The following is an 11,522-nucleotide window of genomic DNA, read 5'->3' on the forward strand; positions in this document are numbered from 1 at the left end:
TTTTTAAAATTGTAAACATCTCTGTATACAGGTTTCTCTATTGTTGATACCCCATTATCTACCCATCCCTATTTGACATTTTTTTTTCATAATTCATTATTTGTACATAAAATATCTTATGGCGTAAATGTTCTAAATGAAGTTAATCTTGATTACACTAGCAAGACAATTTATTTTCTCTCTCTAGCAATAATGTATATATAACACTCAGAATAATATTTCAAACAGGAACTCTGTTATTGTTTCACTTTTGTTTTGAAAGGTCTCAGATTTTCAGCAATCAAGTGACTTCAACCTAAACCCCAAATAAGCAGCCAGAAAAAGTGTATTTTGAAAAAGTACAAAAACAAGAGAGTCTAATTTCCTTTTTACTTCATATATAACAAATTTATTCCAAATATCTTAGCTTGGAATATTAAGTTAGAAAATTAAGATTCTAGTATAACATTGATTAATAAGAATTATATATAACATTTGTTATTTGCATGGTAAGTGATGATCTGAGATTGTGTGAACAAACACATCGGGGAAGAGTCATGACAACCATTTAACACACACATACACTATTAAATAAATTCATTTTACTTGTTGATAATATTGCATACCATTAACTGTTGAAGTTTTATATATCTATGATTTGGTCATAATACTATCCAGAAATAAAAATTTATACTAAAGAAAAAAATATTACAATATATTCTTTAAATTAGAATTGAAAATTTGTATATTCTTCCTAGAAAACATATGCAATCAGATTAGACTAATGACACCTAGCCATACTTGCATTTGATGTAAAATTTTCTACAGGCACAATAAAGGCATTTCAATCCAATAATTCCTAAATTGATATTTTTAGTGGTCCTCTCCCACCATTAAATAAACTTATTTAAAGCCTGACAAAACATTCCAAATTGTAAAGTTCAACAATAACACTTCACATTTTCATTATCTTTAAGCGGGCATTCTTCAAATCTTATAAATAATTTTTTCAGCTGATGGTAGTAATTAGTTCAATGTCTCTCAGCACAAGGTTTTCATATAGTTATAAACACTGTCCAACAAAGTTTTACAGATTTTCTTTAAAAAAGATATAACAATAAAGATTCTTTGAAATCAAGTGTTCTCTAAGAAAACATTCAACAAACTTTGAAACTTTAATGAAAATTTCATGGAGTTCAATAAAGTTTCAGAATTTAATGAAATTAAGAACATTTCATCTTGAAGTTCAATAAATTTACAAGCACTTTCATTATGAGTAAGATACTATACAATTTTTCAGAATATTTTAATCTAGTAATGGAGATAATTTAAATTACATCAATAAATATAAGAAACAGACTTTATATCACCTGGGGAAAATTTTATATACAAACAATACTAATTTACTGAAATTAAGTTGAACAAAAGATTTCAAAGAGATAGTTCAGATATGTAATATTTTGTTTAAAAAAAAAAAACACTCCAGACTCTTGCCCAAAGGCATGCTGTCTCTTCTCTATGTATTCTATCACTACTATAATGGCCTCTGTTCCTCAGAGCTGCTTGGTCTTGCATCTCCATCACTCATGGCCCATTCATCTTTTCACCTCTTATCACTTGATGCCTCCAACTCCCTTAACCCCTCACTAACCATTATACCCAGTTCTTTCTCTTCTGAATATCAATACTCCAGAATCTTCTCCCTGCAACAGTTTAAATGGAACATTAACAGCATGAAGGCCATCAGTTTCAAAGGATCTGCAAAGGTCATGAGCCATGTCCCTTTCTCCAGACTTAAGTGAAAAAAAGATCATTGAGCTACTAATTCATAAATAAGAAATTAAACTCATCAATCTCTGCTGAATGCTTCTAGTAACTCAAGTTTAAAATAAAGGTAAAATTGATTTTAAACCAGCAAGAAGAGGAAAGCTGATTTAATAATAATAATGATATACTTATACAAACTTGAAGACTTAGCAATAGGAAAATAGTTGAGAGTCAGAACAAAGTCAAAGACTTAACTCATAAAGATCTTATAAATTACATCACAGAACCTATTGTAACAGTATTATTTATATGGAATCTCAGAATGAAAAGAAGGAAAACAGGAATCTACATTATCATTTGTTATGCTAGTAGAGAACTCTGAAGTTATAAGATAAATGAGGTGTTCATACCTTCACTAATAAGATAAAGGGTATAAATAAAACCATTTTTATTTAATCACAACTTCCATGGATCACAAATGGCCACTACTTGCCACAGTAACAAAAAAATAACAAGGAAGGGAAATACAGTACACTGTATCAGAAAATTGTTTACATCTAATTTAGATAAAAATATTTAAATCTAATTCAATTTCTTTCAAATTGATTAAGGGACCAATCTTCAAAATATCATTCAGTGACTTATACAACAATCAGTATATACAATGTATTAATATTTTGTATAAGAATAATAGGAAGGAAAAAATAAATACCAACAGTCTTGTAGCTAATTACATACCAGATACTTTGGTGATCAAACAATTCACTAAGTAAATAATCTACACAAAGAATCAGTACGATGCTATCATCTTGAATATACTGGACTGGAATGTAAATGGAGAAAGACTGATTACACAAGGTCTTTTTGATTAAACTCTATTGTCTTTCAATACAATATTAGTAACATGTAAATAATACATCCAATTTACAAAGCCAGAATTAGGTTTTGGAATGTCCGTCAACATGAAAATGTTTTGTCTCATAATCAATGTTCAGGCTGGTCAGAACTGTTGCCACTGTTATTCTGCATTTGTAGCTCTTGGCGAATATCCTTTGTAGAGGCAAGTAGATCCTTAAGCCGAGCATACAGTCCATCACTCTGCTCTTCCAAGGTCGCCAGACATGTATCCAGCTGGTCCAGGGTATTATTTAGGGATACATATTCTGAAAATATAAATTTCTGGACATTAGAAAAATATAAACATAAATCATTCTTTAAAAGCTAAAGTAGCATAAAAGAATATAGACCAGTTTTAGTGATCAGGTAGATATATCTCTGTTTAATAAGTAAAAAATATTACTACATTCTGAGTTCAAATGCTGCTGGGGTTAACTTCATCTTTCATCCTTTCAGGATCAATAAAGTAAGTACCAGTTGAACAATGGAGTTGATATAATTGACTTAGCCCCACCCCTATAATTGCTGGCAGCATCGTTAGTATGCCGGGTGAAGTGCTTAGTAGTATTTTGCCTCTCGCTATGTTCTGAGTTTAAATTCCACCAAGGTCGACTTTGCATTTCATCCTTTCAGTGTTGATAAAGTAGGTACCAGTGAAACACTGGGATTGATGTAATCAATTTATCCCCTCCCCAAAATGCTGGCCTTGTGCCAAAATTTGAAATCATTACTATTATTATTATTATTTTACTATCAGTGCAGTTAAACAGTTTGGATATGAAGTTCCATCTAATTTTCTAGCACCATCATCGTGTAACATTCGCCTTCCATGCTGGACAGTTTAACAGGCACTGGCCAGGCAGACGACAGCACTTATCTTCTGCGTCTGTTTTGGCACGGTTTTTATGACTGGATGCCCTTCCAAACACCAACCACTTTAGTGTGGACTGGATGCTTTTTACGTGGCACCAAGTAACTTGCAAGACAAAGAACTTTTGAGAGGGGAGGGAGCATTGGAAGATGGGATCTTGTGTCAGATGACACGAGGTTAGTGTCACAGAGGAAGAGAGAGACATAGACAAGAGCAGGCGTCTTGCTGCATAGGAGGTACGAGAACCTTTGAGAGGGGGAGGGGGAATTGGAGGAGGTGGTCTCGTGTCAGATGACGAAAGGTTAGAGTGTAACAGAGAGACAGAAACAGGTGTCTTGCTGTAGATGAGGTACATGGTTACCTGGCCAGTAAGAGAGAGAAAGAGTGATCAAGAATGAGGACAGTAACAGGTGTGCTGCTGTAAAGGAGATGATACATGGTTACTTAGCCAGAAGGAAGAGGAAGAGAAAGTGGAAGACAGTAAGAGTACAAGAGAGAGCAGAAAGGAGATGGTGGCAAAGTGCCATGGCAAACTCACAAGGAACGGGGATCAGAACATAGATTGGATGGTAGAATAAAGGAAGAGAGAGCTAAATGGTAGCAACTACCAGGGCATTCCATCAAGGTACAGAGGTCAAAACTTTCTAGAATACTTCAACCTACAAAAGTAACACTGTATGTTGTGGACCAGAAGCCACTACATTTGCTTCAAACATGCAAATAACTCTCCTCCATTTTATCTGTCTTACAACCATAGTTACCAAGAGCAAAAACTTTATCTAACTGAACCTGTTTTACAAGGTGACTAACCTCGATAGTGCTTACTTTATTATCTTCGTCAAACTCTTTAATCTTTCTCTCCAGTGATCTGAGCCAAACAATGGATATGAGACACAACAGTTCCTATATCCCCAACAAAAGTAGCCTTTCTAATCCTGACAAAAACTGTCCATAAGTCCTCACTTTCAAAATCTAAACAGTGAAGGAGACAGTTGTAAACTACTTCCTTTGTGAGCTTGAGTTTCTCTCTCCGTCATTACTAACAAACAACACAGCTTCTGTGTAAACAGATCTAAAAGAAATATTTGTGCTTGTATGTCAATGATCAGTTATTTTAAACATTACCCAATGGATAAATTACAATTCAGTTTCTTTTATCAATATTATGACCCAATAATATATGTTAGCTAAACAGTCTTGCACTACATTTTGTTTTGTTCATTGTATATGAATAGAAAACAACTAAAGCCCATAAATTCACAAGGACTAAATTTTAAATTCCTGATATCTTATGTCAACTTGCATTTCAAATAAGTATCCTCTTTAGGACCGGAAAATACTAGAAAGTCAAGCGACCATATAGTGACACGTTATTTGTTTCCAAGCTATATTTTTCCTGCTGGTGTCAATGCCAGAAGTTCGACCACATAGATTTCACTTGTGAGGCCTCTTAAGGTCATAGAAACTTCCTTCGTTTATCTAAATAACAATTATGATTAATTCTTACAAGGACTCAAACTTTGGGAGAGGGTAAAGTATATCAACCACAGTATTTTACTTTATTGACCCTGGAAATCAACTCGGACAGGATTTAGCTAAATTCTTCGGAGTTTAAAAGAATTTAGCTAAATATCACAAGCCTGATGTACTTCCTACTGATTCTGCCGTCAATAAAATTGTTTCATTTATTGGCCACCAAGGACCAATTTCTACATACAACAGGGAAAATATAGACATAGGGATTACAATCATATGATGGACAAAATAACTATGAAAATGAAAGGAGACCTAAGGATGTTATACAATGAACATATCAAAAAATATAAATATAAATTGAAATCAATACAGGATAAATATATGATTATATAAATATACACAAAAAATTTAAACAAAATACAAACTAAAACATGAGGCGTAAGTTGGATAGCCCAGCTGCAGTGATGCGTAGGAATCCACTGGCTACATCAGGTCCAGAACACCCCAAGAATCCTACCCAATACTCATACGTGTGCATCCGAAAGTATCATTTCTCAAGTTAGATGAACACCTTAAGACCCAACTAACACAAGAAGTTGCTTTTGGTGGACGTTCGTTGTACCCACACTCCAAATCATACTCTGGGGACCTCTACGTGGTTACTTGAATAGTTAAAAACACTAGTTAAATAGCTAAAAACTACTCCCTACCATCTTCAAAACAGGAAAGGATACATTGGAGAGTGCAGTCCAAGATACATTGAACAAGTTGGAATATTGCTTGGTAATTAACAAGTTGGAATATTGCCTGTTCAATTAAGTCTGACTTGGGGTTAAACAATAATATTGATCCACAATCAATTTTATAAGCTATAATATTGAGCAGTGTGTTTTGACTTATTTAAGGAAAAATTTCTTAACGTCTTCCGAATTTGTAGTTGCAAAATGCTAGTGGCCTTCTCACCTTAGGCCTCTTGTACACTTTTTGTGGAAATACTTAATTTCGCTTATTTCGACTGAAAAACGTCCATCTGTTGAAAAACAAAGTAATTAAGGACAAGATAATTATGAAGCTGTGAATTCTAAAGCATTTTAAATGTTAAGTAGCTTCCCCAGTCAATCTTTTTTTTCCATTCAAACAAATTGTCAACAATAATAGCGAAACCCATATTCTACTTCTCTAGAGTAATGACCAGTTGTCTTGATGAAAGATGGAATTTCAGCGAGTAGAAATCTTTTTAAAAATTCAAGTACCACAAGTTCTGAAATTCATTTTTAGAAAGACATCTTCTCGAAATTACAGCTTAAATTGGGAAATACACGCTCTTCTATAACATAAAAGTTAACTTGGATGATAGGTGTCAAAATTATTTTGAATCATCTTTTTACTGGAAAAAGAAAAAGATTATTTTTTTTACCTTGGCTACAATGGTCCACAATATCGTCAAGGTCTCCTATGTCCTCCGGATCAATTACAACTTCGACGTTTTTAGGAGATTTCATCGTATCCTCTGCATCAGACGGTTCTCCGTCTCCGCAAGACATCTTACTGATCACATGTTAATCTGAAATAAAACATTTGCTGATTGGTCGAAATTGCAAACCTTACCGACCAATTACAGAGCAGGTTTTAAACCACAATTACTTAGTTGTAAAATCTCTAATATCCTTATCTATTTTTGTTGGTAAGTAGAATCATTATTTCATCCATTTGCATCCCTAATAATATTTAATAATAGGTTCATAATTTCATTTAATGGATTATTGATTATTTGATTTATTTAAGTTTTGAGATATTTTCTTGGGAATGTATAATTTTATTTCCTCGTTTTTAATCTTACGTCTTCGCGGTACAATTGACCTTTTCCATATCATATCAGTTATCATTAATTTTGATTTCATTAATATAACTAAACATACCATTTCAATACCACTCCGAAAAGGAATTTATATTCAAGAAAAATGAAATGCAGTATTTTAGATATGCATTTTACATTCGTTTAAAATTGTTCTCACAGTTAATGGAAAGTTCGTTTTTTTTTTGTAATATGTGCTGATGCGTCGCCATTTTTATACTCTGGGCTTCTTCTTTAAATTACTTCTCGTCCGCCTTTTATTAAACTATTATATAAATAAACTTGCACGATAATTGTATTCAGTAGTCTTAAATGAGTAAAGAATAATGTTAGCGAATAGATTCGAAGTTTTCTCATTAGTTACCCACTATAAAGGCCTTTGTTTCCTCAATAGTGTGTGTGTTTGCTCTTGCTTTCTTCTCCACGCATGCCGGCTCGAATGGCCGAAGCTGAAAGAGGCTCGGCAATAGTTATTACTTGTTGTAATGAATATTTTCCTTCGATCTTTTTCAAGCAAGCAATTCGTTAGCGGAGTAAGTTTTTTTTTTTTTTGTATTAATCACTAGGATATTCGGTGTCTAACTTGGAATTTATTTGTAAACTGTTCAAAATGAATATATCACTACGACGATTGGCAATATTAGTAATACTTATTCATTTTAGTAAACATTGCGGCTTTCTTGCAGCTTTCCTAAATGGTTTTTAAAAATGATCTATCTTGTTTGTAATCTGTTTATTCTTGCATTTTGGAATCTCTTTTTTTCGTGTAAATAAATACATGTTTTGATATATTTATTTTCAGAATTGTCAACTTTCTGAAAGTAGCCATGGCTGATAATGAAAACGAGAATGAACTTCTTGATTATGAAGAGGAGGATAATGAAACCACTGCTGATGGAACTGGCGATGGACCCACAAAAAAAGACGTGAAAGGAACTTATGTGTCAATTCACAGTTCTGGTTTCCGAGATTTCCTTTTAAAACCTGAATTACTTCGGGCCATTGTTGATTGTGGTTTTGAACATCCTTCTGAAGGTATTAAAATATTGAGATTAGTACTAACTTAACCTTAATTTTGATGTAATATTTCTGCGTGAAATCCCATTTTTAGATTGTTCATGAGAGGTTTGATTGAGGTTTTTACTGCTGGGGAATTGAAAAAAAAGAATTTCATACAGAGGGCATATTGTACGAAGGCTATATAAATCGATGTATTGTATTTTCGGATCATCACTCTTTCTGTCTCCACCCTCTCTTCTATATTGTGAGTAAACACATAGCTCCTCTACAGCAGAAGACCTGTTCTGTTTGGTAAATTTATTTAACATATATTTGTAATTGGTAAATTTATTCAATGTATTTTTTTAATTTACAGTTCAACATGAATGTATACCTCAAGCTATTTTGTCCATGGATGTGTTGTGTCAAGCAAAGTCCGGTATGGGTAAAACTGCAGTATTTGTGCTGGCTACACTTCAGCAGCTTGAACCTGTGGATGGCCAGGTAACTTTAAGATTTATTTGAAATATCTAAACTTTGGGGTAAAACCACGTCAACATCAAAGCATTGTCATACAAAATTATATTTAGAGTGAAAAATCATTGAGAAGGTGAGAAAAAGTACCTGCAAGCAAGAGGAGAGTGTGGTTGAAATATGTTTTATAAGAGACAACTGTGAAATTGTATTAGATGTCTGTTTCGATTGTGAACTGACATGAATAACAGTTGAGTATTTGTAAAGATATAAATAATTGAATATTATACATTGAATGAGTGGTCACTTATTCTTATTGAGGAGTAAGGCCACAATTAGACATGGAGGATTCTGTTTACATAGTCGAAATAGCAGCTGAATTGAGATGTCCTTAAATCTGGTGTAGTGGATTAAGTATTTAACATCTAAACAATCCAACTTTTATTGCCATTATACTAGTGCTTTGACATGTTTTTAGTGGGTCAACTTCACAGAAAAGGCTAAACCTTAATTTTAGGGTTGGCATATAGAATAAGAGTGGAAATAAATCATATCTGTTTATTCATGTAAATAATTGAAAATGCTTGTTGGCACCTGTACCAGTGGAGCGCTAAGAGCACTGTCCTAGCTTTATCATGGCCAGAGCAGCTGTCTGGCTTCCATGCCAGTGGCACGTAAATAGCACCATTTGAGTGTGATCGTTACCAGCGTCGCCTTACTGGCACGTGAAAAAAATCATTCAAGCAAGATCGTTGTCAGTGCCGCTGGACTGGCTCCTGTGCAGGTGGCACGTAAAATACACCATTTTGAGCGTGGCAGTTGCCAGTACTACCTGACTGGCCTTCGTGCCGGTGGCACGTAAAAGCACCCACTACACCCTCGGAGTGGTTGGCGTTAGGAAGGGGATCCAGTTGTAGAAACTCTGCCAAATCAGATTGGAGCCTGGTGTAGCCATCTGGTTTGCCAGTCCTCAGTCAAATCATCCAACCCATGCTAGCATGGTAGGCGGACGTTAGTTAAATGATGATGATGATATATCATTTTTGGAATATATCTAGATTCATTTAATTAGTCATTATTCTATAAATTTTTAAACTTCTCGGAAAATTGAACACATAGAATAAGAAGTCACTTTTATGAAGGAATAAAGCCACATTAAGACTTGTGAAACTGACTCTACTTACAGTCTAAATAACACTTGAAATTATTGTAAAATGAATATATCTTTGATTAATCTCTTAGTATCTAAATCAACCAGGTCTGGTTGCTTTAATGACAGTACTATTTATTTGATCTGCATTTTAGTAACTAATTCCCGGAAGTTTTAAGGTTTAACAAGTTTAATGTAGTTACTGTTTGAGATCTTTTAAAGAATATTTTAGTTTTATAATTTTAATATTTTTTTTCTTTTTAGGTGTCTGTGCTTGTTCTAGCACACACTCGAGAGCTTGCATTTCAAATTAGTAAAGAATATGAAAGATTTAGTAAATACATGAATAATGTGAAAATTGCTGTCTTTTTTGGTGGTTTACCCATTAAAAAAGATGAAGAGGTCTTGAAAAAGAATTGTCCCCATATCGTTGTTGGCACTCCTGGACGTATCCTAGCATTGACAAAAAACAGCAAAACATTGGTTTTAAAACATGTGAAACATTTTATACTTGATGAATGTGACAAGATGTTGAATGAATTAGGTAAGTGTTGCAATATTGCTGCAATCCATTTTATTTATTTTATTATATAGCCTATATGCAGACATAACTTTTATTTATCTTAGATGTGCTTAACTCTGCAGAGATTTGAATTTGTCTGAAACCCTATCATGCAATTGTGGTGTTAGTTGCTTGGTTGGATGTTGGTTTTGTATTTTCATGTTATAATTTTGCTTTCTTAATTAAATATGTAGTTGTAATTTAAGGCAATCATTAAATATATGCCATATTTTGTTTTTCAGATATGCGAAGAGATGTGCAAGAAATCTTCCGTATGACTCCACATGAGAAGCAGGTCATGATGTTCAGTGCAACACTGAGCAAAGAGATTCGTCCAGTTTGCAAGAAATTTATGCAAGATGTAATTATCCCCAATTATTCCCTTAGGCCGTCTATCAATGCACGTTTACAGCATTGTGAAAATGGCTGACGGATACTGCTAGTCGCTTTATTTGGATGGAATGAAGTCAAAAGAAAGCTGGTTTAAGATAATTCTGAGCTGTAATTAGGGTATTAGGCAGTCTTTTTTAAAATTGAAATATTATCCTGAATCTGATGCACCAGTGCAGGCCACCAGAAGTCTTTTCATCATGAGAAATTCCACATTTAAATTTTAAAAAATAAATAAATAAAAGCGCAATTTCCATTAGATACCTACTTCATTTAATTATAATTTCAAGTTACGAAGAAAATATTCCATACCTTAATTTTAATTAGTCTTCAGTCTACAGTGGAGGCACACAAACACCTTGAGCTCTCAAAGCGATGGGCAAAGTGTGACTCTTTGATGGCGTTATCTTCATAGTTTTTATTCACTTAGATTAATCCATCCTTAATGTGGCTGCAGGAGATGTTATATCTTCTCTGGCGTTCTTGCTGCTGTGGGAGTGTCTTGAATTTCTGGCATTTCTGTCCATCCTTGCCTGGCTGTCCTGAAATAGCCTCCACCAGTTGGAGTGGCAATAGCTGGATACTTCTGCTAGAATCTGAAGCTGAAGACCTTTTCAACATCACTTCTTGGTTGAAATGCTCTAAGAGTGGGAAGAAATTTGGATATTGAGGAAATCAAACAGTGCTTTTCAAGTATGGTCAACACCAACAAATGAAGATGGAGCCAATTTCTGCAGTCTTCATATCTGCAGTGACTTATTTTATTTTAAACTCTTCATTTCTTTATTTAATTAATATTTAATTATTTTTGGAACTGTTCCAGAATGCATTTTTTACAACATTATTAGACTTTAATTTAACAAGTTAGTTTCAAAATTTTATTTTTAATTTCCTAGATCTATGTAAAATATTTGTCATGAATTAAAATGTAATTTTACAAGATCATTTTATATTGTTATAGCTATACATAATTGAATTTTAGATAAATTAGTCTATACTAAATGAGTAATGCCACCTTTTCCTATTATGTAATACTCTATAATTTAGCTGTTAATTTTACAAATGTATCAAGTTACTTATATTTGCAAAAAAAAAAAAAAAA

General features: G+C 33.4%; 2 protein-coding genes across 2 annotated transcripts in view; one reads left to right on the forward strand and one right to left on the reverse strand.

Moving 5' to 3' along the window:
* Window positions 1–355: 355 nt before the first annotated feature.
* Window positions 356–6,540, reverse strand: LOC106879227 (UPF0184 protein). The gene is made up of 2 exons (XM_014928707.2): window positions 6,408–6,540; window positions 356–2,909 (listed from the first exon to the last, which is right to left on the reverse strand). Exons 1-2 carry the CDS (start codon window positions 6,532–6,534, stop codon window positions 2,731–2,733), a joined length of 306 nt encoding a protein of 101 aa, XP_014784193.1. The 5' UTR covers window positions 6,535–6,540; the 3' UTR covers window positions 356–2,730.
* The window catches only part of LOC106879226 (spliceosome RNA helicase DDX39B), a 9,399-nt gene continuing 4,415 nt past the window's right edge, over window positions 6,539–11,522 (forward strand). Inside the window, exons 1-5 of the mRNA XM_014928706.2 lie at window positions 6,539–6,674; window positions 7,648–7,880; window positions 8,221–8,348; window positions 9,733–10,012; window positions 10,273–10,391. Of these exons, the coding sequence (XP_014784192.1) occupies window positions 7,673–7,880; window positions 8,221–8,348; window positions 9,733–10,012; window positions 10,273–10,391 (735 nt within the window). The 5' untranslated portion in view covers window positions 6,539–6,674; window positions 7,648–7,672. The remainder of the gene's footprint in view (window positions 6,675–7,647; window positions 7,881–8,220; window positions 8,349–9,732; window positions 10,013–10,272; window positions 10,392–11,522) is intronic.

Source organism: Octopus bimaculoides, chromosome 2 (genome assembly GCF_001194135.2).
Source record: "Octopus bimaculoides isolate UCB-OBI-ISO-001 chromosome 2, ASM119413v2, whole genome shotgun sequence".
Taxonomy (NCBI): Eukaryota; Metazoa; Mollusca; class Cephalopoda; order Octopoda; family Octopodidae; genus Octopus; species Octopus bimaculoides.